The 27,816-nt window shown below is 46.8% G+C and overlaps 1 protein-coding gene across 2 annotated transcripts; it reads left to right on the top strand.

Moving 5' to 3' along the window:
* Positions 1–101: 101 nt before the first annotated feature.
* Positions 102–25,936, top strand: MAP2K2 (mitogen-activated protein kinase kinase 2). Of its 2 annotated transcripts, none has more exons than XM_084825884.1 (11): positions 102–379; positions 5,397–5,607; positions 6,016–6,162; positions 11,816–11,893; positions 12,786–12,837; positions 16,109–16,233; positions 17,591–17,804; positions 19,767–19,831; positions 21,434–21,495; positions 21,938–21,983; positions 24,155–25,936. In XM_084825884.1, the coding sequence occupies exons 1-11, from the start codon at positions 282–284 to the stop codon at positions 24,263–24,265; spliced, it is 1,209 nt and encodes a 402-aa protein (XP_084682010.1). In that variant the 5' UTR covers positions 102–281; the 3' UTR covers positions 24,266–25,936. The 2 variants fall into 2 exon arrangements, with proteins under 2 accessions (XP_084682010.1, XP_084682011.1); XM_084825885.1 differs by lacking the exon at positions 24,155–25,936 and adding an exon at positions 23,538–23,613.
* The last annotated feature ends 1,880 nt before the right edge of the window (positions 25,937–27,816 follow it).

Raw genomic sequence — 27,816 nt, 5'->3', positions numbered from 1 at the left:
CGCCAGCCAATCGCGGGAGGCCCGGGCCGCTCGTGCGCGCGCGAGGCGTCCAGCCACGCCCCCTCCCTTGCCTTGGCCTCACTCGCTTCTCCGCGTTCCCCCTTCAGGGCCGGGCTCGGAGGGTGCGTAGGCCTCGCGGCGAGCCTCGGCCTCGCGTAGCTCTCCAAGCCGGGCGATGACGGCGCTACTGCCGCGGGTCCTCCTGAGGCGGGGCCCTCGCTAGGCGGAACGGAGCGGAGGAAGAGGTCGCCGCCGTGTCCTCCGCCGCCCTCACCACCGCCATGCCGGCCAAGAGGAAGCTGGTGCCGCCGGCCCTCAACATCACCCCCACCATCGCCGAGGGACCCAGCCCCACCGGCGGGGAGGGCGACGGCTCCGAGTGAGTGGAACCGAGCGGAGGGGGATGTGTGGTGGGAAGGAGAGGGGGTGGCGGCGGGAAGGGGGAGGCTTGGGGGGGGGATATGGGACATCCAGAGGGAGGCATCCATGTATGGAAGCGGAGGAGAGGGGCTTGGCGGAGTGGGGGCTCAGGCTGAGAGAGGGCTAAGATTGCTGGCATTAATATTGATGATGGTATTATTAGGGGGGTGGGTGGGCGTTGAGCCTTGCGAAGCCCGGGGGGGGGGCGTCTGAAAGAGAGATAGTTATGGAGGGACGCACACGAGGCATTCAAAGGGGGCACGTATAGGAGCGGGGAGGGGTTCTTATTCATATTCCTCGTCGTATAAAGATAAGGCTGTTATGGGGAGGTTGGGGGAGTGCTGAATGTGGTGGGAGAGGGGAAAACACGGGAGGGGGTGAATTGGGGGAGAGGCAGCTAGGAGAGAGATTGTTGTGGGGGGCATGCAGACGAGGCTTTTATAGGGGGGTCCGTGCATAGGAGTGGGGAGGGGTCTGCGGAAGGGGGCAAGTGAGGCTAATTATTCATATTGCCAAGATATTCTGTAGTTGGGGGAGTGTCGAAGATGGTGGGAGTGGGGAAGCACAGGGGAGGTGATGAGTGGGGGAGGGGCAGCTGAGAGATTGTTGGGGGGCGCGCACGGCATTTAAAGGGGGTCCATGTATAGGAGTGGAGAGGGGTCTGGGAAAGGGGATGGATGACTGGCGGTGTGGGCTCAGGGAGCGTTAATACCATGATTGTGATATTATTAATTAACAATATTGTTACAATCATTTAGTAGCAGTAGAACCACCTTGTGTAGTTTTATGTGTGGGGGGTGTTATGGGAATGGGGAGAGGCGTGGGAAAGGGAATGGCTGAGGACTGTCATTCATATTACTATTGTTACTCATATTATAAATGGTATTAGGAGGTTGGGTGGGTGTTGATTCTTATGTGGTGGGGAAGCATAAGGGGGCAAATGGAGAGGGGAGAGGCAGCTGAAAGAAAGATTGGGACACACACATGAGGCATTTAAAGGGGGGTCCATGTATGGGGTTGGGGAGAGGTCTGGGAAAGTGAAGGCTTTTGCTGACAGTGGGTTAATAATGTTATCATTTAGTAGTAGTAGTACCATTATGGGTGTGAGGAAATGCAAAGGAGGCAATGAGCAGGGTTGGGGAGGCAGCTTGTGTTGGGAGAGGACATTGGACATTTTGAGGGATCCATAAAAGGGGCGGAGGGGGTTGGGAAAGGAAGTGGATACATGGTAGCTTCAGCTGAGGGGGTATTATTAGCTGCACCATTTGTGATATCCTGTATTATTTTTGCCATCATTAATAGGGTGGGGTGGGTGTCGAGTGTTAGGGCTGAGGAAGATCAGATTGTTATGTGGGGGGTCTTTGGTGCTCCCCTCTTTAGTCCCCAAAGGGACTCCCAAGGCAAACTTACAAAGGAGTTTTTAAAACACAGTAGATTTTCCATCAGTATACTTCATGAAGCAAGGCTTGTGTTTTGTTTTGTTTTTTAATGCTACTCTGTTTGCTCCTTGTATGTGAGAATGTATTCAAAAACATTGTGCCTTGAGTGAGGGGAAATGCAGGAGCATTGTATCAAAACAAGATTTGAACTGCACTGTGATCAAATCAAAATGGAATCAGAGTCAGCTTATTATGATTAAAGTGGTGATAGGTTGTTGTTGTTGTTGTTCAGTCGTGTCCGACTCTTCGTGTTACCGTCTAAATAAAAGTTACAAACAAGTTTCCAGACAGTGAAGTGGGGGCATTAGATATTTACAGCATATTCCTTTAAGGCCCATTGAGTTAAATGGGACTTACTCCCAAATAAGTGTGCATGGGGCTGCAGCTGTAAAGAGGGATCAGCGTATGGGGGAGGTCTGGGAAAGGGAATCAAGGAGAGGCTTTGTGTTGAGGGAGAATTGGCATTTTAAGGGCCATTATTATTGGAACTATTTGTATTGAAATTAAGTATTTCCATGAGTAGGGTGGGGTGGGTGTTAAATGTTAAGAGGACAAAGGAAGAGCAGGGGAGGCAGTGAACCTGGGAAGGGGAGACTGGGGACCTTAGACATTTAAAAGAGAGGATCCATATAGGGAAGCGGGGAGGAGGTTTGGGGAAAGGAATGGCATGGTGGTGTTGAGGGAGGACTGGGGTTCAAAGGGTGCTACAGTAACGTGATGACAATCATCATTGTTGAAATTGTGCATTACTTTGGTATCTGTTGCCATGATTAATAATATCATTAGTAATAGGCTGTAGGAGGATGGTTGAGTGCTGGAGAATGGGGAAGGCAAGGAATACTGCGGTGTGGAAAGTGTGATAACTGTGTGGGTGCCATAAGGCATTTAAAGGTGACATATTTGTATGACAGTAGCAGGGAGAAGTCTGGGGAAGGAAATGAATGGGAGAGTGCAGAGCAGAAGGACAAGTGACAGCTAAAGGTATCCATATGTTGTTTAAAACTAATAATAGCATGGAATAGTATTTATTATAAAATATTAATGTGATCACATTTTTATCCCACCCTTCCTCACAGCCTTTCTCTTTTTTCCTCACAAAAACCTTGAACTAAGAGATTAGGCTAAGAGATAGTGACTTGTGTGGAGAATAGTTTGAGAGAGAGAATGTGCGTGTAAAGGCTTGGGACTCCTTGGTCCAACACTTAAGCTAGTCTTCTCCAACCTAGTGTCCTCCATATGTTTTGGAGTTATAGTCCACATCTGGAGGGCATCAGGTTGGGGAGTGATGCATAAGCACTATACCACACTGGTGGAGCCTGGCTATGTGAAGGGAAACCAATAGGGTGGTGGTTGTTATGGGAATGAGGAAGAGCAGAAGAAGATAAATGGTAGTTCTGTGAGGTGTGTGTTGTGGTGGTGGGGCATGTATAGAATGGGAGATCTGGGGGTTCTGTGGTGAAGAGGGGAATGGGATATTCGATTCTATGGGAAACAGGGAGCAGGCTGGGGTTGAAGGAGGAGTGGGGTGAGCATTATGGGGTGGAGGAAAGGCAAGAGAGGGAGGTGGGGAGAGTGGCTGGTAATGGAGGAAAGTCTATATGTGTATGTGGCAGGGGGGATTAGACACTTAAAATGCATGTGTGGAAAACGGGAATCTGGGAGGGTATTTCAGGATGGGAATGGTTAGTTGGGGTCCCTGGGAAGCTGTGGAAGGGGGTTGCAATAAGGGAGGAGGAGTGATTAAAGGGAGCCATATATGGGGCTGGAGTGGGTTGAGTAGGGAGGCTGGGGATGTGGAGGGTGGCTGACAATATGTGGTGATGGCATGCCTTTCTAAGGACAAATGATGGAGGTCGGGGAGAACGTTACATCTCTATGTTCACAATGGATTTTATAATGTGGAAATGTGTGGGAAAGGGGGTGGTTACTGGGAGCCCTGGGAAAGGTTGCTCAGATTGAAGGAGCAGTGGTGTTTAAAGGGGAGCCATGTAGTTTGCAGGGATGGGGTTGTGGGGTTGGTTGGAAGTGTGAGGGGAAATTAACAGATTTGGGGACCATTGGCACAGTTTGCACACAACAGCAACCCAGGATTTTTTAAAACCCTTGGTTGTTGTAAATGAGCTACCGTGCTAGTTCAGACGGCTTGATTGCTCTTGATGCCAGTGGGAGTGGCTAAACAACCCAGGGGTGCTCTATCTCTGGGTTGTTTGGCACGTCATTCAAACCTGGGACTCTGGGTTGTTTCCCCTAGCAAGCCAGAGTTGGAACCCAGGGCTAAACTGCTGGCAGAAGGAGTCTGTAGAGGTGAGGAAGAGCAGGATAGGCAGTGAATGTGGTGTGAGCACATCTAAGGTCTGGGGGAGATTTTATATTATTAAAAATAATATTTCTCATCTGCATCATGGTTACATTTTACCCAGTGATTACTCCTTAAAATGAGAAGAGTGGGCTATTCAGAATCCGTGGGTAGAATGTTGCTGAAAAGCAGCCATGTATGGGGCTGGAATGGGCATGTTGCAAGCTTGTGAGCAGGGTGGTGGGGAGAGAAGGTTAGCCTTGTGCTTATGTATAAAAGCACTGTGGGGTGAGGAAGGCCAGGGGATGCAACTTACATTGAGGGGGATTGAGAAGGAACTACTATCAGTTGAATGAATTGGGCAGCACTTAGACATTTATGAGGGAGACAGGTCAATAACTGGAGAAGAGGGAGGTGGTTATATGGGGCTGTAAGAGGCTTGTAAATGAGGGTTCTTGGTGGGGGGGAGCCAAGGGTGGGGTTCCAAACAGAGGATGGTGATGTGAGCATATGAGGCTGGATAATCTGGGTGTGTGTAATGAAGGAGAGCTTTGGCAGGGGGTTGGGTACTTTGAAGAATTTTTTGGGAGTTAGAAAAAGAGCCTGGTTAGGCTCTGGATTTCTACTTTGGAAGATCAAATCTTGGATGGGGGTGTCAGGGGCTAACATATACCATGATGGTGTAGGGAAGTGAGAGCTGATCAGAAAGCCTAGGAAATGTAAAGTAGAGTTGAGGGCTGCTCCTTGGGAAAAAGAAATGCATTCTGTGCAGAAGAGATGGTCCTATAGGGATGTCAAGATGCACCTTAAAATTCATCAAGAAAATAACACAGGATCCCCTTTAGGGCCTTCATGTGATCATTAGGGGGTAGGGTGCAACTCTGATGCAACTACCTTAAGGGAGTAGAGAGAGAACACTGGTATTCCTTATGCATCTCCCTGCCTCTGATACCCCTGCAGGAATACCCATTAAACAGGCCGAGAGTATCTCATTTAGGGCTGGAAAAAGCTTCCAGTTCCTACAAGCCAGGACTAATAATTTTGAAGCCAACCTTGTACAGAGCTAAGAAAGCATTTAAAGTCTCCAGCACCAGGATTTGGGGAGCCATGGTGACTTGGAATGGATTCAGTTGGCAATTTATGTGCAGGACACATTGGTTTAATCTATAGCTTGCAAATAGCTTGAGCTTTATGCAGCATGACTCTTAGCAGGTCCAATGGTTCTCTCCATTTTTCCTCAGAGCACATCTTGTTGACCTCCAGAAGAAACTGGAAGAGCTGGAGCTGGATGAGCAGCAAAAGAAGCGGTTGGAGGCTTTCCTCACTCAGAAGGCCAAAGTTGGAGAGCTGAAAGATGATGACTTTGAGAGGATTTCAGAACTGGGAGCTGGCAATGGCGGGGTGGTCACCAAAGTACAACACAAACCCTCAGGGCTAATCATGGCACGCAAGGTGAGGCAGGGGGAAGAGGGAGGATGAAGTCTCTTCCAGTATGACCAAATGTTTGGGGGCATCTGTAGGAAGCCAGAGATGGCAAGCAATAATAACACTGCAACAGTAAACATATGAAGTGATGAGAGTTCTGTGGCATCTTAGAGGGCCAGTTTGCATGGGGGGAGAGCAGGCGCTCTGCCTGCAGTGCACCATTCACTTCCACGTTTAATCATCAACCTACAATTGGCCCATTTGTACGTTGTTGAGTGTGACGTGCAAACCTGGAGAGTTGGGTTGTTTAGGCGCTGAACAACCCAGCGGTTAACCCAACAACAAACCATGGGAAGCAACAGTGAAACAGCTCTTGGGGCTGCTCTGTGTGTCCTTCACTCCTTGACTTTCCCCCGTTCTGCTTCCTCTCTGCAGCTGATTCACTTGGAGATCAAACCTGCCATCCGAAACCAGATCATCCGTGAGCTCCAGGTGCTTCATGAGTGCAACTCCCCATACATTGTGGGCTTCTACGGCGCCTTCTACAGTGACGGGGAGATCAGCATCTGCATGGAGCATATGGTGAGGCCATGTTCCTTCAGGTGGCTTGTTCAGTGCCACTGGCTTTGGGGAAAGACTGCCACGCTTTGACCATCACTCAGCTTTCCTCAACTGTGCCATTTAGATGTGTTGGGCTGCAACTCCCATCATCCCATCCAGCATGTGGCTAGAGATTACAGGAGTTCAGTCCAACACTCTGGTGGGCACCAGTTTGGGAGAGGCTGCTGTAGCTCCTCCACACATCCAGGTCGTGCAAAACTTGCATAACATACTGGACTACGTGTGTAGTGATTCCAGTACAGTTTCTCCTTCGTTTGCATTTCTACATTGGCTCCGTGTGCTTCAGGCTCCATGTCTTTACGTTTAAAGACTTTTCCGTCTGTGATTATAGACTTTCTCCCCACTTCCTGCTCCTTTCAGGTTCATCTATCACCCAGCGTTCCTTTTATCCTAGTGTCAGAAAAATATTTAAAAGCCTAGGTGCTGTCATCAGCTCTTCTTAGGAGCCAGCCTCACGCAGAACTGAGAGAACATGTCTGATTCCTATACACCCGCGGTAACTTTTGTGGGTAAATAGGTGCTTGAGTTTTTCCTGTGCCTGGAACCAGGTGTATCTCCCTGTTCTATCAAGCCATCTCTCTCTCTCTCCTCATAATCCGTTAGTGTACCACTCTAACCCAAATGTCTCTGCACTTTCTACACCTTCTTCCTACCCCTCCCTTGCCACACCTACATATATCAAACTTGTCTGCTGGTTCTTTAATGGATCATCCACATTGTGATAGGACTCGATCCAGTTCCTCAAGCTTCTTTATACTGGCATAGAATTAATGAGATGTGAAAAAGTAAGTCATTGTCTTGTTGCTGAGCTGTTTAACCGTGTCCTTGCTGTCCCAAACCTCTCAACGTGTGATCTGGAAGATGGTGTGGATATTGCAACTGGTGCAGAGCACCGCTGGGTACAAGTTGGAATAGTAGTTTGAGGCTCAATTTAATGTCCTGGCATTGACCTCTAAAGCCCTAAAATGTCTGGTCCTGGGAACCTTGTGGGAAGGGCTGCTCCCTTATGAACCTCCCTGAACTATAGGATCTGACAGGGAGGCCCAGCTCCTAGTTCCAGCTTACACAGAGGTCCGATCAGTCTCTGCTAGAATTGGGGCCTCTTCAGTGGCCTGTTCGGAGATTTAGAACATCTTTCTGTGGACTGTTCAACTTGTTCATTCTGCTGGCATGTGTGAACTTGACTGTTCACCTTTTGTGTTGGTGGGGTCAACCAGCAGCTTTTGGGTTGTCTGTGTTTTCAGTTTATGCATGGATTGTGCATGGATTTTATTTTAGTTCTGCTTCAGTTTCTGTTTTAAGTCCTGTTTCACATGTGGAAAAGGGACAACTGCACAGAGGCATGCAGGGTGCAGGGAAAGTCGATAGTGGAGTTTGGTGGGGGAAGTCTCCCTTGTAATGCTAGAACTTGGATTGGGAGTTCATTCAGGGCGGACGAAAAAAGGTACTTCATGCAACGCGTAATTTATTTATGGAATTGATTGCCACAAGTTGTAGGGATGGCTGCTGGCTTACATTGTTTTAAAAGGAGATATTAGACATATTCATGTAAGGTATCATTGGCTATGAGTCAGGTATGGTGGCTTTATGGAGCTTCTGGAAGATTCAGAGGCAGAAAGCTCCAGCCCCAACTGCCGGTGGGCAACTGCAGGAGGGAGCTGTTGTCTTCTAGCCCTGCTGGTTGATTTCCCATTGAGGCAGCTGGCTGATCACTCCGAAGAACGGGATACTGGGCTAGATGGCTTGATATACCTGATCTCTGAGCTGCTTAATGAAGGTTACAATGCAGAACTCTTTGTTAAGAAGCTATGGGACCAAAACAGCCAGCACACTCTTGCTGTGCCCTATCATTGAGTTTTAGTCAGGGGCTACTGAGACTGAACTTGCTGTCTTATGGTGGTAGGTTTGAGAATTGCACTGCCTTGTTTAAAGGTCTCCAACATGGGAAATTGTTGATGTAGTGGTCAGCAGAGGACAGTAGCCCTTGAGTTCTGGCCAAGGGTATATTTATTTTATTTACTTATTTATTTACTTGTGTACTCCGCCTTTCGGTCTAAGTAATTGCTGACATGGCTTACACATATGCTTGTTCTTTTTAAAAAACATTTTTTTACAAAACAATAAAAGCTGGTAAAATCAGTAATGGAGCAGCATCTGCAGAATTAGCAATATATAAAAATAGTTCTGCAGTTCTGTTAAAAGCTTGAGAGAAGCAGCTTTCTTTCAGCATGTAAAAGATACTAATTTGGATGCCAGGCAAACATAGGGGGTGGGGATTATATAACCAAAATGGCACAGCTGAAAAAAGCCTTGTTCCTGGTAACCATTCACCTGGATACTAAAAGTGAGATCATCCAGAGCAGAGCCTCAACCAATGCTCTTGGCAAGCAGTCAGATTCATACAGCAAAAAGGAGACCTTGAGCGACATTGGAGGTTCGTCTGAACCTGGTTCACGGCAAAGCAGTGTCTCTAGTGCAGAATGTGGTAGCCCCCTTCGTTTAGTATTGGAAATGCTGCCATCTGGTGACTTACTCAGTCATTTCATAGAGCCTTATGAATTCTGTATCAGAAAAACAAAGCAGTCCAAACGCATTATGCCAGTGATTGTTGACTTTATCCTAGAGAGCCTCCTTAAGACATGGGAGATAAAATTCTGGCGGAAACACAAGGGGCAGCTGGTGTGTGCACCACTGTTAGGGGGTGGGTGGACGGTTGGAACTTCTTCTGGGAGCCTCAGTTCAGATCTTAACTTGGCCACAGAGTTGCTTCGAGGGAACATCACTTCTCTGTTTGCACAATGGGAATGGTAGTGGCTTTCCTCAGGGGGTAGTTCTGAGTAATGATTTGCAAAGCAGTTTACATGACAAAGGACTGGCAAAGGGCAGCCTTGATGGTGAACATAGAGAAATGGGAAGCTGGCTTACATAGGCCTATACAGAATTAAGTGTGTGCTTAACCTCCTGTGCCCCACTGCAACCTTCCCCAAACTTGCTCTCCATGTGGCTAGGACTGATAGGTGTGAGCCCAGGGCATCTGGAGGACACCAGGTTGGAGTTCACTGTCCTATGTCAACTAAACCTATAACCCAGCCTATACATGTAAAACAGAAATAATTGCACATTCTCCCCTGAATCATGTAATAGTAGGGTTGGAAGGGGCCTGTAAGACCATGGAGTCCAACCCCCTGCTTAGTGCAGGAATCCAAGTCAGAGCATCTCTGACAGATGGCTGTCCAGTTTAATCTTGAACGGCTCCAGTGTGGGAGAGCCCACTACTTGCCTAGGTAATGGGTTCCATTGTGGTACTGCTCTAAGAGGAATTTTTTCCTGATGTTGAGCTGGAATTTAGCTTCCTGTTACTTGAGGCCATTATTCCGTGTCTTGCACTTTGGGATGATCGAGAAGAGATCCTGGCCTTCCTCTCTGTGACAACCTTTCAAGGACTTGATGAGCGCTATCTCCCTTCAGTCTTCTCAAGGCTAAACATGCCCAATTCTTTCAGTCTCTCCTCATAGGGCTTTGTTTCCAGTCCGCTGATCAGCTTTGTTGCCATCCTCTGAACCTTTTCCACTTTGTCTGCGTTGTTCTTGAAGTGTGGTGCCCAGAACTGGACACAGTGCTCCAGATGATGCCTAACCAGTGCTGAGTAGAGGGGAACTAGTACTTCACGTGATTTGGAAGCTACGCTTGTATGAATGCAGCTCAAAATAGCATTTGCCTTTTTTGTAGCCACATCCCATTGTTGGCTCATATTCAGCTTGTGATTTACCACAATTCCAAGATCCTTTTTGCTTGTAGTATTGTTGAGCTAAGTATTGCCCATCTTGTAACTGTGCATTTGGTTTCTTTTTCCTAGGTGCAGAACTTGGCATTTACCCCTACTAAATTTCATTCTGTTGTTTTCAGCCCAGCACTCCAGCCTGTCAGGATCACTTTGAATTGTGTTTCTGTCTTCCAGGGTATTAGCTATCCCACCCAATTTTGTGTCATCTGAAAATGTGATCAGCATTCCCTGCACCTTCTTATCCAAGTCATTAATAACAATGTTGAAGAGCACTGGGCCCAGGACTGAGCCCTGCGGTACCCCACTCGTTACCTCTCCCCAGTTTGAGAAGGTCCCACTGAGGAGCACTCTTTGAGTCCAGTTTTGTAGTCAACTGTGGATCCACCGGATCGTTGTTTCATCTAGCCCACTTTGAGCTAGTTTGCTTATCAGGAGATCATGGGGCACTTTGTCGAAAGCTTTGCTGAAGTCGAGGTATATGATGTCCACAGCATTCCCACAGTCCACAAGGGAGGTGACCTGATCAAAAAATGAGATCAGATGCGTCTGGCAGGATTTGTTCTTGACAAATCCATGTTGGCTTCGAGTAATCACTGCATTGTTTTCAAGGTTCTTACAGATTGATTGGTTGATTGCTTTATAATCTGCTCCAGAATTTTCCCAGGGACTGATGTCAGACTGATTGGTTTGTAGTTCCCAGGTTCCTCCTTTTTGCCGTTTTTGATGATAGGGACAGCATTAGCCCTCCTCCAGTCATCTGGCACTTTACCCATCCTCCATGATTTCTCAAAGATAATAGATAATTCCCCTGCCTCTGTTTCTCTTCTGTCAGATTTTAGATTTATAGGCTCCTCGGGGCAGGGGAAGTCCTCTTGTCCACTCGAAAGTGCCACATTGGTGGCACTAAATAAATAATAACAAAGACAGAGTATAAATTTAGTAAATATAAGGTATGGGAGGAGGCTGATTTATACTAAGTCATATCATCAATCCATCTGGCAGTGGCACTCCAGGGTTTAGTGTGTGTTAAGATCTTTGCACTCCTGCTGGCATTTACTTTGGTTTTTACTCTGTTTTTTTATTCTGTTTTAAACTTTTTAAGGTTTGTGATTTATGTTTTATTTTATGGTTGGCAGTCTTGTTTTGTGAACTGCTCAGAGTGTTTTGGCTATTGGGCGGCATAGAAATGTAATCCATAAATAAATATTAGTACTTGCCACGTACCTGTAGAATCTGTCCTTCGAGACACACCAAACTGAATTCTTTCCCTAACATTTTGAGACTTTATTTATTCAGTCTCTGTTTGGCTGTGGTTGTGATTCTCAGGCCAAATCACATGCTATAGCCCAACCATGTATTTTTGAAACACACGTTTGCGCTCACACTGTAACATGCTCTGAGGCTTATAAGTAGATCATTGTCAAAGAAGGCGACACCCTGAGATGCAATGAATGCATAATCAATAGTAACAGCTTCAGGAAAATAGAGAAATTTGCTTCATTGGCCTCCCCAAACCGTTTTCAGTAAAATGCGGGAAGTGGCAATGCACCCTTGCATGTGACCAGAAAAAAAATGGGTCAGCTCAGCCTTCCCCAACCTGGTGCCCTCCAGATGCTTTGGACGATTATTTCCAGCATTCCTGACTATTGGCCATGCTGGCTGGGGCTGATGGGAGTTGAAGCCCAAAACATCTGAGGGGCACCAGGTTGGGGAAGACTAGGTGAACTCCACTCAGTCTGTCTCGGCGAGGGGGGTGTTTGGTGTAAATGGCTGGGCATTGAGGCCAATCCTTTTTATCTCTGTATCAGCTAATCTTTTCTCTGAATTTAGGATGGAGGATCCCTGGATCAAGTTCTGAAAGAAGCTAAGAGAATTCCCGAGGAAATCTTGGGGAAAGTCAGCATTGCGGTGAGTGTGCTGCCCCCAGCTGCTTCTTGTGAGCTGCTTGCCAAAAGGAGTGTCTCAAAAATAATATATTTAAATTGTGAACTCTTTAACGATGAAGACTTGTAGGGTTCTGGACCGCTCTTCCTGCCTTCATTCTTTGGAACTAAGCAAGTGATAACAATCAAAATCCTTGCATGCATCATCTTGAAGTTTACCTTCTCTTTTCACATGAAAGAGAGCTTCTCGAATCATGTCAGTAGGGGGGGAAATACCCTCAGGTCTCTGCAAGACTAACAGACAATAGAAAGTTTTTCTGTCGAGCTCACTGCTACCCCTCTTCTCTTGGGAGAAGACAGGGCAGAGAGAGAGAAGGACTCATGCTTGGATGCATAACGAGCTTAGAGAAACAGTGTTCCTGAAAGAGGGAGTGGGAGCAGGTGTGTATGTTGGACCTGCATGTTGTGTCACTTTTTGATATGGGCATGATGGATTTAGAATGGGTTGCGGGGTGGGAGGAATCAGGAAGCAGGAGAAAACCTCACCTGGTAAGTACCTGTGCCTCTCTGAGCCCACTTGAAAGTCTGTAACAAGATGACAGAATGATAGTGGGAGCTTGAAGCCAAGCGTAATTGGGACCAGTTATTTCTAGTCTAGCCAGTGGGAAGAAACCAGCCACTCTGTGGAGGAGGAGGTGGAAGAGTTGCCCTCTTTTGCAATCTGCCTTGTCTTGGCCAACACTCGGAAAGGTTTGTGCTCCTTGAAAGGTCTGGTTTGATCAGATCCTTATGGTTTACTTAAGAAGCCTGTTTTTCCTCCCCTACCCCTGCCCCCCAAAGCCTTCTGTTTTCCACATCCTGGCCTTGCCCTGACCTTTCTCTTCTCCTCCCCCCACTCCCACCTTTCCTACCGACAGGTTCTGCGAGGGTTGGCTTACCTTCGAGAGAAGCACCAGATCATGCACAGAGGTGAGAGGTAGCCAGGGCTGTGTGTGTGTGTGTGTGGGGGGGGGGTGTTCTGTGCCCAGGGGACCCAGATTCTGCATTGGAAATGAATTGCCCAAGGGCAATGGGTTTGTGTAGACTTACTCAACATTATTCTGCTTCCAAGCTTTGGCTCTGCAATTGTTCAGAATCTTTTCGACCCCTAAAACCATTGTCGATTAGAAGATAGGTAGGAGCAAAGTGAAAGCAAACTGTTTCAGGGACCACTTGAAATTTCCAGGCTGTCGTTTGAGCCTCTCATATTGCTTGGAGTGACCAAACTGGCACTGGAGTGCCAGGGCATACCAGGGATTCTGGAATCATCCTGCTTCCCCTCTGTGGCCTCAGGCAGGAGGGCATAATTCCCTATCCTGTTGGGCGTCAGGGAGGAAGGGGCATTTATTTCCTGAGCCCTGGGCCAGACTCTGTTACTACAAGAGCCAAGCTGTTTGTACTAGATTTTGCTCCAAAGTTTTGTGTGTCGCATTTAAGCAAGATTAGTAGTAGCAAGAGTGCTGTGGGAAGGGGACAGCTGCACTTCTCTTACACAGAGTCATCCTGTTAGTTCTACCAACTCTGGCTGGCAGTAGTTCTCCAAGGTCTCCCTCCCAGTCCACCTTAGATCCTTTTAACTGGCGATGGTGGATGTTGAACTAGGAAAAAGGTTGCTTTGTAGGAAAGGTCCTTCGTGGTTTTGATGTAGGCCCACATGCTTCCAGGTTTTCCTCTACAGCAGGGGTGGGGAGACCTTTTCCCACTGAAGGGCCACTGATCAACAAGAAAATTCAGCCGAGAGTTCCAGCTATTGGGTGGTATAGAAATGAAATTAAGTAAATAAATGAATTCAGTTGTGGGTGAAGGTTGCAGGATGGCAAAGCTTTCCCTCTCTCTCTGCTACTGCATCCCTTCTCTATCCATTGCATACACGCACGAGGAAGAGTGAGTCCACAGCATCCAGATACCTGGATGACACCAAGAATTGCATGAAATTAGGCTAAGGGCCACAGGTTCCCCACCCCAGCTCTATAGTCATAAGGGCTAGGAACTTGCACTTAGTTTTTGTCTTGTTTTTTAAAAAGAAGCGGCTCTGAAAGTTCATATTCTTGGGAGGAGCCAGGTCTGCAGCTGATACAGACTTTGCCCTTGCTTTGTGAACACTAGACATGTGTACCAACCCCAAGATATGATTCAGACCTTCATTCGGCGCTTTGGAAAAACCCCTGCTTCAGCTCTGATGTAATGCAAAATGTACCGAATTAAACCAGGAACAAAAAGAGAGTTGGAACCAGAAGAGACTGGGAGTTAAAACATTGTTTCCAAATTCATAACAAGGAAAGAATACTGTTGGATTCAACTGCCTGCCTGCAGTAAACAGGAATCGGGAAATGTCAGGGAAGACGCATAAACAAATAATACTATAAATGATAATTAATGAAATTACTATTGTAATAAAAAATGGACCAGGGTGGATTTGTTTAAATCCACACAAAAAGGTCCGATTGAAAGTTTCCCTTTGAAACATATTTCCTAAACCATGGTGCAGACCTGACAGCTAAATCATGTTAATTTGCAACTAAATTTAGTGTTACACTATTTCATTCTAAGAAGTGGAGCTTGCATCTCTGTCTCACTGTATATATTTTGCATGCTCTCCTTTTTTACCTATAGAGGAAATGTCTTTAAAACATTCCCACATAAGAGTCTTTTCTTATGACTCACACCCACAACAGTTTGAAATTAACAGCACAATCCCACACATTTATTCAGCAATAAATTCCATTGAGTTCAATGGGGCTTACTACCAGGCAAGTGACTACAGGATTACAGCCTAAGAATAGGAATACAGCCAGATTCACACTGGACAATTTTGTTGTCTTTTTCTTTTCAGTGTTGCTCCTTTCTGCTTCATTCTGTCTTGGCCCTGCCTTGCCCTCACAAAACCAAAGTAGGAAACAAAAATGAACTGCACATGACTGATAGCTTGAAGCAAGGTTTGACAGTTACTGGGCAGAACAGAACAGTTTATTTTCATTAGGTGAAAATGAAATGCCTGTGTTTGGGTATAGTGTAAATATTCATACTTGAGAAATTAGTTCTTCATTTGGATAGAAAACTTCCTTACATCTGGATATAAGCATGTTAGCCATACAGTTAATCTGTAAACTCTATATGTTGTGGTTGTTCACACAACACAACAACTCTGAGTATAGGTTGAATTGTGAGTTGTTGTTGAATCATGGAGTGTTGTGTTGTGTGACCCCAGCCGCACTAACAAACTATGGTTTGTTTACCACAAACAACCCACAGTTTGTTGTTGGATTGTGAACTCTGGGGGTTTTGTAGGTAACAAACCTTGGGGCTCTTCACACAACACTTAGTGGTTGAGCGTGGGTTGTTGTTAAACTGTGGGTTATTGTGTTGTCTGAACCCAGGACATTTTCCACAGGGTGGCTTGTTAACCACCCTGAACAACCCAACAACAAACCAAGGGTTCTCAAAGTGGCATGTTAGAGAAAAATAAACTATACCGCATGGCTAACAAGTCACCCGGCACAAAATGTCTTGGGTTCAAACAACATGCTAACCCATTGTTCAGCAACAACCCACACTCAAATCGCTAAGTGTGAGTTAGCGTGTCGTGTGGACCCAGTCCCTGGCTTGTTAGCGCAGCTGGGTTTACACAACGCAGCAAGCCGCAATTCAACAACAACCCATACTCTAGGTTGTCATGTTGTGTGAACCCAGTCATTATCTGGTAGAGGTGTCAGTTCAGTTCAGAGGTTAACTGTATGACTAACAGGGTTATATCCAGATTATTTAATGTTAAATAATAAGTAGGGTGAGAAACTTAACATTTACATTTATAAAAAACACATTAAAATTTTTAAAATAAAATCTCATTTTTTGGATTTTGTTTGAAGTACTGATTTTTATCCATTGTGCTACGTTGTCTTAACTAACTACTTTGCCTTGATTGGACCGGCTCCGGCTCCACAACCACATAAGCACAGAACCGCAACAGTTCTATGCAGCCTGTGCCTTTTGTCAGAGAAACAGAAGTCAAGAACCAGAACCTCCAAGAAGCAAGAGCTGGTAGGCTAATTCTGCTCAAGCGTTCACTGAATCAGATGCACATCTCTAGTGAATGTTTATGAATATGTGGACCCTTCACTTGGGTGCCTAGTTTGAATTGTTTTCTCTGGTCCTGCTCTTCAGTATTTTCCCTTTGTTTTGTTTTTTAAAAATCCACTTGCAGATGTGAAGCCTTCTAATATCTTGGTGAATTCTCGGGGAGAGATCAAACTCTGTGATTTTGGGGTCAGTGGTCAGCTCATCGACTCCATGGCGAATTCTTTCGTGGGCACTCGATCCTATATGTCTGTACGTCCCTTTGTTGTTTCGTGTAATGTTTATACATCAGAAGTGGGGTGGTGGTGGTGGCCTGTCCCGTACATTTGAGGACAGCTCATATATGGCAATATGTATGAGCATCATGTAAGGTGACTTATTTATCCCTAGCATGTCTTTTGAATCTTGGTGTCCCGCCACAGCTACATTGTACAGTATTATTCTCCTAAAGCTGTATATTCAGTGTTTGAAGTCTTTGGCAGGTGTTACAAAGGAAGACAATTGAAAAATATAGCAACCATGGTTTGTTTTAAACATGTCCCTGTTTCTGATCTCTAATACTTTTGCATTCTTGTTTCCTTAGCATCTCTCTTAAATCTAGTGGGCTTTCTTGTTTAAAAAGTACTTTGTCAGAGTTGAATAAGAGCTTTTTGAACCTTACGTTGTTCATAACAGGATCAAGCGTCATGTGGGATTGTGGGAATTGTAGTCCAACACATTTGGAGGGCACCAGGTTGGGGAAGGGTGGTCTAGGCTGCCTAATAAATTGGCTACCAGTCATGGTGGGCAAGTATTTGGGAACCAGTTGGGTGATGCTTAAACCTGAGGTGATGTAAAAATAGCGATGCTCAAAGGTTTGATCTTGGATTTTTTGTAATCCCGCCCACACACACTACAGTATATTTAAGAGCATTTGTTACTTCACAATAGCCAGGGAGAGATGTGCTGTTGAGGAATAATCAGCATGTGGTCGAGAATATTTCAGAGGAGCCTCTTCTCCCCCCTCCCCCCCCCCGCCCCCAGGCATGGCACCACTGGTGTTGGTGAGGATGCTTTGCAACCAGAGCTGCTACACTGACTATGTAGGTCAGTTATTTCGTGGAATTAAACTTCCTGGTCCAAACCTCTGGCACTTTTTCCGTTCTCAAGGCATGGCCTCTGCAAAGCCAACACAGAGGGGCTTTTCAGTAACTAGCTGCAGTCATAGGTTCCTTCTTTCCTGTGGGGAAGGGAAAGGCATCTTTTGCTATCTAGTTTGTCTGCCTTTTCACAGGAATTGCAGTTGTGCTATTTATTCATGTTTGTAATATTCTTATACTGCCCAATAACAAAGATTCTCTGGGCGGTTTGCAGTAATCCAAAACCAGGCTGGTAAAGAGCCATTCATCACTGGTGACTAAACCTCCAGCTGACTGGATAGGGGAAACTTGTTTTTGTAAACAGAAAAGTCGGTCCTCTTACTCTTCCAGTTGCTGTGCCACAAATGGCTGACATGGGGATGTGTGGGCGGCCAGGCTATTTAAAAAAGTTGAAGGAGCTAGTGACTTCTGTGGATGTGTGCTTTTGCGAGACTATGCTAATGTGCACACACCCTTTCGACTGTTTGCAGCCTGAGCGTTTGCAGGGCACCCACTACTCGGTTCAGTCTGACATCTGGAGCATGGGCCTGTCTTTGGTGGAACTGTCCATTGGAAGGTATCCCATCCCCCCGCCAGATGCCAAGGAACTGGAAGCGATATTCGGTCGCCCCATGGTTGATGGGGCAGAAGGGGAACCCCACAGTGTCTCGCCACGGCCAAGGCCCCCAGGACGTCCCATTAGCGGTAGGTGCTTTATCACGAGCTATGCTGACAATCGGATCACTGTCTCTAGGTTTTCTTTCCAGAGGCAAGGCTGGACTTCCCTTGACAGCCAAACTGGTTCTGATGATTCCTCCAGATTGGTGTTACTTGATCAAGTGAAGGGAAGGACCAGACACTCCCTGTTGTGTTGGCCAGTGATCAGCGGCAGCCCCATCTGTCTACTCGTCACCACGCCATGTTAAGGCAGAGTGGTGGTTGTGACCAGAGTGGGAGCAGAGGTGTGGTGGGTCCCATTGGAACTCTGTGGCTCTGGATTTGACCTTTAATGTCAAATTCAAAACCTTTTGACCTTCACCGCTTAATTTGAGTCTGGAAACCTGAAATTTCATGCCAAGGTGCTTAGAGCAATGAGAACATGAGACTTGACAGCTGATCTCTCTCACCCTCATTCTGTTCTTCAATAGTGGCCTCCCAGAAACCTCTGGGAACGCTCCTAAGTAATGCATGACCCAGTGTGGCCTAGTGGTTAGAGTTGGTCTAGAGAGACTCTGTTCCAAATCCCCACTCAGCGATGAAGCCCTTGCTGGGGTGACCTTGGTACACTCATGATCTCTCAGCTTGCTCTGCATTGCATAGTTATGAGGATGAAAGGGGAGCGGAGACCTAGGTGTGCAGCCCTGAACTCCTTTGAAAAAAGGTGGGATATAAATGTAAGAATGAAGGCGATAGCCATGCCCTGTTCATCCCCAATATCTAATAATACAAAAAATCCTGTCCTCACACATAGCAATTCCACTTTTAGCTGTCAGGCCCAGTTGCCATTAATAGATATATTTATGGAGGATAGATCTAATTAACCTGTCTTGAAACTGTATTTATTGCCTGGCTTAAAAGTTTCTACATCGTGATAAACCAGGCACAAACATTATAGCAACCGCAAATCATGAAATAGGTAATGAACACAACTCATTTCAGTAAAGTCAGATTAAGTGACTAAAACATAGAAAAACCACAATTGCTAATGACTAAAGGGAAGCCAGTTAGTATGCCACCCAAAAGACCAGATGTTACATTTTGGCAAACCTTAACTACTCACTGAATTAACTTTCCTCATCTATTGTGCAAGCACAAGCTGCAAACATGTCACCCCTTAAGTGTAATGTCCTTCCCTTGATTTTGCAGGAAAGAGCTTGCTTTAGTTATGCTTTTAAATCATGTCCATATTTGTGGGTTTTCCCCAGGCAGCTGGCTGGCCACTGCATGAACATAATGCTGGACTAGATGGACCCTTTTGGTGTGAGCCAGAAGGGCTCTTCTTACGTTCTTAAGGCTGGCCAGATGCATCTGATTTGGTGGATCACAAGTTGTGCTGGCCAGCCACAGCCCTGTGCCCTGTTCCCCTCAAATTGCTTAACCTACAACAGTGCTGAACATAGTCTGTCTCATTAACCCTCATCATCCTGACACTGGGAGTTGGGGCTACCCATGTATATTGTGACAAGAGGTGCTTGATGGTGGGGAGCCATTTAGCGGCATAGCTTTCAAGTGCCATTTTGATTGAGCAACCCCCATTTGGGGGTTGCGCCGTGTTGTCCGAACTTGGTCATCATGGGGTGTTGGAGGGTTAAATAATCCTTGCTTAACCCCTACTTCAAATCAAGGGTTATAACCCACAATTACTGGGTTCAGAGGACACAGTGCGACCCCCAATTGGCCCGATCGGGGGTTGTGCAGTCAAACTGGCCACAGCACACGCCACCACTCATTATGGGTTAAATAACTCATGATGGGCCAGCCGTCCCATTCAAGCCGGATCAATGCCTCAATTTATTTAAGTTTCACCATCTTGGGTTCAGTTCTCTTGCATTCCTGAACTCTTGCTTGCTTGCCCATTGGGAGAATATAAGCCTTTTGGGGGGTTTCTTTTTAATGCGTTACGTGTGGGCATCTTCTCATCTTGATTCTGTGCCTTTTACATTGCAGGGCATGGGATGGACAGTCGGCCTGCAATGGCCATCTTTGAACTGCTGGACTACATTGTTAATGAGGTTGGTGCCTGGAAGAGGCTTCAGTGGGCTTTTTGCTTCATACTTTTAAAATAGTGGGATGGGGTGGGGGGGACCAGGGCCGTGTGTTTTATTACTGTGCCAGGCAAAATGCAAAGTCTAGGATTAAATCCAGCTTCTCAAGTAACTAGCCCGTATGATTGCACAGAAGGGTTTGAAAAATTGAGGGGGTGGGAGCAGTGCCTTCGGTCCCCTGTATGCCCCTGTCTCAGTAATATAGCCTGGTTTTTGCAATATGCCTTCCCAGTCCAGTCTTCCCTTCCTTTCTTTTGCATGTGTTCAAAATTTGCACAGTAAATGAATTGCCACAACAAGGCTAAACTTTGCAAGTTAAGCCAAGCCCATTTCATAGCACCCAAGAATGGGCGGGGGGTGGGGTTCATTCTATTCCCTCCTCCTGTGGATTATTATAATTTCTAGAGTGCTTATAAGAATGAGGTGCTGTGCATGAAATAGAAATCGATACTGGGCCTGCCCTTTGGCATGGAAGAGGAAGGGATGTGAAGGGGAAATGTAGATGTACCTGGGTGATGCCTAAGTGAAGAGGTGAGTTCTAAGGTGTTTAACTGCACCAGCGAAAGGAGCCAGAGGGAGGCCAGAAGGCAGAGGGTTCCAAAGTTAGGGAGCAGCAAAAGGGAGGGTGCTGTCACAGAGGTGGAGAATATCATTCATGTTCTGTGGGTGGACAAGAGCAGCACAGGAGTGAGGAGAGGAAGAAGCAGGGAGACTGAGAGAAGAGCATTGTATTAGGAATCGCTAGAACCTGGATCAAATATGGGAACAAAGAGGGAGCCACTGCAGAGAGTAAGGTCAGCCCACACCACCCAAAACCACATTCAGAAGGATGGCCACACTAGTCCATCGTCACTAAAATGCCAAAGAGTTCGTTGGGAACGTAAGAGTTGAAGAGTGTGTGGCAGCATAAAACTTTGCAGACTAGGAGAGAGCAGATGGACTCCAGAGACAGAGCCTCCAGAACAAATAATCATGGTGGGCACTGAAGGCCTGCTGTGTTCTCCTCCTACATTTCCTGGCATCACACCCTGTGAAGGCTAGAAGCTTTTTTTAACCCAAAGCCAAGATTCTTGGGATCTTATGTTCTGCACTAGATATTAGCACTTGAGTCCAAGTCACTGCAGACATGTAGCTCTTTTAGTATTGACAGCTGTAGGATGCTCTGTGTAACATTTCCAGGCTAGGGAAAAGGCTCATGAAGGACTTCCTTTTGAAACCTCAGTGCCTTGATTCCTCCTTGGCTCAGGGACCAATAATATTAACAATTCAATGTTTTACATTTGTAATAAAATAGGCAATATTAATCATTAAAGCGCAATATCATTTGATATTTCTCAGTTATTAAAATATGTAAGATCGCTGGATATAGAAACATTTTTCAGTGCAGTTGGGTATTTATAAATTAAATGACACACCATCCCTTTCTATTGGTTTATTTCCATCCAGAGGGTCAGTTGTTCCTGGGCCTCTGTCCACCGCACTCTGTCCCCATCTCTCAGGCTGCTTTTCTGAATTGATTCTTCTTTTCCCAAGTCTAACCTCTGTGCCTTTTCTCCCCTGTTTTTCCAGCCGCCTCCAAAGCTGCCGACCGGGGTTTTCACTCAAGATTTCCAGGAGTTTGTAAATAAATGGTAAGGATTTGCTTTTATCAAGGGGGGTATAAAGCCTTGGGATGGCGTGGGAGAAGGTGTCTGGTGGACAGAGCCTGTGATAATGTCTTCTCCGAACACCAGCCTTGAAAATGGCTCCTCCGGGGTGTAAGAACCACTTGAGTCCTTTTCCTCACCTTTCCCTTGTTCTGAGCCACCAGTGACTAATATGGGTATATGTGGACAGGTGGGCTAGCAATTTTCTGGCCACAAGGCTGACTCTTCCTTCTGGCTGATCTAGAGGGGATGGGAATATCCTCTTCTCCCTGCATGGCTCTGTGGGCGGTCCATGTGGGTGGGGTTGAGCAGGAGCACCTAATGGAGTCGTACCAGGCTCCCATCTGCCTGGCCAAAGTGTCTGGCTTTGCCATGGCAGCCGTTGACCAGCTTTTCTGCCTCCTTTTAATTTTTTTATTTTTTTCAGCTTAATTAAAAACCCTGCTGAACGGGCAGATCTAAAGATGCTGATGGTAAGTGGATAAAAACTTTGCATTTTTGCTCTATGCCAAAATAAAATTAAAAATCTCAGTTCCGCTCTCAAGAAAAGCAGAATTTTTCTGTCTGAATCGATTAGGCAATTTTGTACGTGTCTGCTTATTTGTCTATATTTTTCTTCCGGCTGTGGGGGGCAAACGGATCCAGCTTACCTGCTTCCAGGCTCTAAAGACTTCACTAAGCACTGCCCCACAAGTTTTAAAGATTTTACCTTCAAAGTCATGTGGGCTAGAAACATAACAAATAACATAGAAACTGAGGGATGTTTCAGACATGGCTTTTTTAAGTGTGAACGTAACATGCTCCAAGTGTGCAACACGGGTTTGTGAGCATATGCATCATATTGGTTTACTTAACCAGGGAAGTGTGGCTGCCTGCAGTTCTCTTGAGTGTGCACTCAGGTTTGCTCTTTGCATAACGTATGAAGTGGCCCAAAGAATCTTAGGATGCGGAATTTCTCATTTCATACCCAGTCCCTCACTTGCCCTTGAAAAGCACAGAACAGTGCCACTGCCCTAGAGTATACTTGCTGTAGTAGCAGAGTGCTCTTTTGCATTGCAGTTGTCCCATGGTAGACAACTTGCTGTGTGGTTTGTATTCCCAACGAAGCTGTGACAGATTCCCTTCAGACAGGGGGTCCAGTGTTCAGCTTTTGCTTCAATTTAAAAGGAGGAGAGGAGGAAGGAAGTTCTGGATCAGCAGAGAATCTAGACTTACGACTCAGGCATAAGTAGTTCTCATGCCTACTGCATCTGTCTCCCCCTCCCTGCAAACCTGCCAAGCCCATATGCAAATACCTCTTTTCTCTCTCATCCACCCACCTGTCCCCCAATACTTCTGTATCTGGTTTGTCCACTTCTGTACAATTTCACAGATTGTCAGGGAAAAGATTGAGAATCTGTTACAGAGCCTTTTTCTGCCCATTTGAGGCTGAGTGGAAGTTGCCTGTGGCCTGGTGACTACATCTTGTTCTCCCCGCTCCACCATGAGCTCTGAATGTCAACAGATCGTTCAGACAGATGTCGGTGGTTCAGAAGCCGCTTCTTGCTGAGACCATTCTGTACTGATAAGTGCTTATAGAACCAATCTGTTCTGGGTAGCACTCTTTGGTTTTGGTTTTTCACCCCTGGCCAGTGACAGCAGCTTCTCAAAAATCTGTCTGGAGTCTTCTTTTTAGGTACATTTATTAGCTTATGAAAGCAGGCTGCTGTTTGGAAATGGTTCATTCAAAAAATGACAATGTGGTCTCCAAAACTGTAAGAATTAATTGAATGTCCTGAAGTGGAACACCTCTCAAACCCTCATCTAAAACCTGAATCTGGGATGACTCTCAAGAGGACAATTGAAGGAAAAGGGTGTATGTGTATGTTTGTGCAGAGTCCAGAGCACTTGACCCTCACTTTATCTCTGGGAAGAAAACAGGCTCCACCCAGGCATTGTTAAGATGAGCTTCTATATTTTGGGTGGAGCACCTGTTCTCTTCACTAGTGTTCCCTGCAACAGGTGTTCTTGGAATCTCTTTTGGACAGTGCTACAACTATGTATGAGAGAGATTCTGAACTCCATGTTCACCCAACAAAACAGTTGTGCTGCCCATCCTTGTGGAGAGGGTACGTGTGGGTTCATTTATGTGTCAGAGGAGTCACCCTCCATTTACAAGGAAGCTGAAATCCCACATAATGGCCCAGTTCACATGTCATGGTAGACCAGGGTTTTTTAAACCCTGGGTTACCATGAACAAGCCAGTGTGCTAGTTCATGCTGCTTTATCTCTCCCTCTTGGCTCTTCCTGCCACTGGGAGCAACTAAACATCCCAGGCACACTGGATTATCTAGTGTGGTATCTGAAACCAGAACTCTGGTTTGTCTCTTCCCTGGGGAGTTGGAATCCAGTTTCTAAACGGCACAATCCTAGAGCCCTGTTTCAGAGGGGGGGGTTGGAAACATACAGGAAGTTCCAGCGAAGTGCCTCGTAATCAAAGCAGGGGGTGGATTTCAAGTGGTTTGGGGTATTAGTCACTGCCTTTCATTCTGGATCCCTGTTCTTCCTTGCCTCCAAGATCCCACAATTCCTTGCCCTTACACAGTTTGGATAACCCACCCATCGTCAAGTATGATAACACCTTTTTTGTCTTCTCTGCTTTCAGAATCATGCCTTTATCAAACGCTCTGAGGTGGAAGAGGTGGATTTTGCTGGCTGGCTATGTAAGACGCTGAGGTTGAACCAGCCCAGCACCCCCACCCGCACTGCCATGTGACCGCCAAGCAAGCTGCCTTCTTTTATTCTTTTGTGCACCTGCTTGTCTGCTGCCGTTTGCTGTCCTTCAGCAGAAGGAAGAACCACCTTTCTTGGCCTAACCCTCCTCCCCCTCTTTGCTCTGGAACGGCGAAGCACCATGGTTTGGAAACTGTCCAATCATCCAACACCAAGAACAGAAATTGGCTGGCTTCATTATGTTCTGGTTTCGCTGTTCAGTTTCCTTGTTTGGTTTCATTTCTCTTCCTGCAACTGAACATGGCTCACTCTCTGGAGCTTCTGACTCTGGGCGGGATGGGGTATAAAACAGTTCTGCTGCTTTTTGTTTGTGTTGTTGGTTTTTGGGGAGGGTAAGAGAAAGAAAAGGCTGCTGTGGGGGCAGAATGGTTGCACCTTTGGGAGGAGCTTTTTGGGGGACGGGCCTGAGGATGACTCACAATGGATGCTGGGGAGGAGTGGAGAGCTCACTGTGGGGAGCAGCCAGGGCAGAAGTGGGCAGATGACCAGGCTGGACGGCATTATGGTTTCCTTGGCGTTGACGGAGAACAAAGACATCGACCCATTTGCTTCATGGGACCTGCCTGGGGGAGATAGCAAGCGTGCTGCAAGATTAAGGGAGTTTGTGCTTGGGCGAGAAGCCAGCAGTAAATTCCTTCCTCTGTGCCTTCTCTCTCGCCCTGGTTTTTGCATTTGGTTTCTGACAAGGAAGTTTTATCTTTAGTTCTACTCATTCTCTGTGTGTTTGGGGGGTGGGACTTCCTTGAGGGTAAAAGTGCAACCATTGAGAGAGAGAGATGCGCATGTGCGCACACTGCTATGCCCCATGGGAGGAATTGTCTGGTTATTAGCCCAACATCTAATGGGCTGGCAATTGTACACCTGCTATTCAAAGGTGTGAGGGTTCAAAGCCCATTTCCTTCCGGCCTCTGTCTGCTCAGCAAATCAGCTACAGTGTGCTACATTTCTTGAATCATAAGCACTACTAATTCATTAAGGAGAAGATAGAGAGAGGGTCAATAGTCCTTTAGGAGCCCTGCTCAGAGTGGGGTGGGGTGGAATAATAGTTGCTAGTTCTTGGTCCTGCGATAGATGGGATGTGGATGCCTGTGGCCACTGCCTTCCCCTCACTCTCAAATGTTTGCTCAACATGTGCTATTCCTCAGGCGTGGCAACTCTGCCTTACAGCAGTATCTCAGTCCTCCTGATAAGGCTTCATCCCTTTCTGCATTTCCTCTGGCAGTGATATTGCTGTCTCTCTGTCCCAAGAGTGCATGATGTAATTAGTGACATTCTCACTCCGCACCTGATGCTCTTCTGTGTCTTGATCAAGCGACTCTTCTGCACAGCTCAAAGAAGGCTGAAGCAGAAGTGAGGTGTGCATTGAGTAGGACCACTTGTGCATGGCCTTCACAGATTTTGGCCCCCCCTCTCCAACAACTCCACCCTAGCCCTTCTCCAGTCCTCCCCAGTGCCCTTTAAACTGTTCCCTCACCCCCACCCTTTTCCATTTCTGATGGAAAAGTTCATTTTCTTTACAAGCATTGACTTGCTGATTTCCAAAGCAGTTGGTTTTTAGCAGCCCAGTTGTGGAGGAGGCTTGAATGAGAACAAGCTAATACTTTTCCTTGGTCCATTAAAAAAAAAAACCTAAATCCAAAAGTTGGTGATGTGCTTTGAGGTATTCCGGTAGCTAATGTTGGTATTGCGTTGCTCTTTGAGGACTGGGCCCTCCGCCCTTCTGAGAAGCAGGGAAGAATTGGGCACATCATAGTGCTCAAAAAGTCACTTTAATTCCTGTAGGTAAAGTAGCAGTGGTCTGGTGGCTGAACCACATGGAGTCCAAAGCAGGGCCTGTTTGAGGTGCTTGGTCTCTAGCCATGTTCTCGTGGAAGGGCGGCACCTCTTAGCCAACAGTAGAGCATGTGTGTATCAGCAATGGTACATGGAATGGCTGGATAGCCTGGTTACCAAGCACCAAGCTGGAAAGAGCGTGGCTGACTGCAAGGTTTGATGGTCCTCCTCTGCCTCTAGGAGATGGATGGCTTCTCACCTGTGATGTTGGTAGGCAAAAGTCTCCAGCATGGCTCCCAGGCACTCACCTTCGCTCTCCCTCATCCACTGCCCCCTCCTCAAAGAAAAAATACCTTGTGGACTGCCTTCCCAGATCTTTCAAAGAGTTGGGGGATGCTAATAAAGTGGAAGTGGCCCTTAACAGTTTGACTATTCCCCTGGCGACATCGTCAGCACAGATGTATCTATAGAACCGCCATCGGATTGAGGCTAGATGGCATAGGCTGATGGCTGCATGCTGTTTATCTTCAAGGAACTTCTGTGGTCAGTGTGTATATGGGCGTAGACCTTGGATTCAAGATGGGTGGGGGTAGCCCTTTTCTTACTGCAGAAAACCCCAAGCAAGCGCAATTCCTCCTTTTGTCAGCAAGGCCTGTAGACATCTTTGCTCTGAAGTCTGCAGACTTCCTCATTACATTTTTCACCCAGAAGGTGCTTATGGGTCAGTACTCTCAGCAACTTCATCCCTGGCTGTAGAGCAGGCAGTAAGCCAGCTTCCATTAGTGAACTTCAGGAAAGAGACTGAGCCCCATGTCTCATCAATGCCTCAAATTATCTTTAGTGCCCTACGTCAAGTAGCTAGCGTGCTTGGCCCCTCTTCGAATTTCCCACTAGATAGGGCCAGGCCGCAGATTACCTGACTGTTGGCTAGCTGTAAGCAAATGCCAGAGGCAATGCAATAGAATGGTCAAGCTGGCGAGCAAAGGGTCAAGCTCATAGGTTTCAGTCCAAGGAGGTTTAGGCTAAGGCAGGAGTGGTCACAGTCCAGGTGGAGGTCAGGCCACAGGCAGGCAACAAAATCAGGCAGCAGCAAGGGTAGTCAAGGTGATGAGCGAGAGGTCAAACACAGTAAATCAGTTACACGGCCCTGAAGCAGGGTCGTTGGGCGGTCCAGAAGGTCAGCAAACAGAGCATCAGTCTCGGTGCACTTCAGGGGGCACGGCGCATGGCAGAGGCTGGGTGGGCCAACTGTTCCAACACTGGGTTTCCAGTGAAGGCTTTTAAGCCCAAAGCCAGCCAGCAATCGGAGCTTTCTTGCCAGAGCTCACTGAGGAGGCCCTTTCTCCTGAGACCTCTTCTGGAGGCCGGTGCCCCTTCACCCAGGAGCTGTGCTAGCCTCTCTGGGATCAGGGGTTGGCTCTGCCTCAGAGGAAGGTTCCTTTGCTGAGGCGCCTGTGGTCTGGGGGCAGCCCCTGCTCTGGGGTCCCCTGGGCCTCTGCGGCCTTTTGCTCCTCTGAGGAGTCACCATTCAGGACATGATGCACCTGTGTGGTGAGGGTGTTTAGAGCAAGGGGGAGAGGGGGTGCGGTGATAGGCAGTTCTAGAAAAACTAGGAAGAGAACATTTGGGGCAGGGAAGGAAAGTTGGTTTCCTCTCCACCGCTCCATCTTATGCTGCTGATTGTGGTCCAGATGTACTGGGTGTTGGAGGCCATTTAATTGTTCTTTCCTTTGAAGAATGGCTCAACTGTGCTTTTTTTTT

The sequence above is a fragment of the Heloderma suspectum genome, chromosome Z (assembly GCF_057233095.1).
Source record: "Heloderma suspectum isolate Gila_16-S chromosome Z, 16-S_ref, whole genome shotgun sequence".
In the NCBI taxonomy this organism is placed as follows: Eukaryota; Metazoa; Chordata; class Lepidosauria; order Squamata; family Helodermatidae; genus Heloderma; species Heloderma suspectum.
Note: the sequence above shows the minus strand (reverse complement) of the source record. Positions and strands in the feature narration are given on the sequence as shown.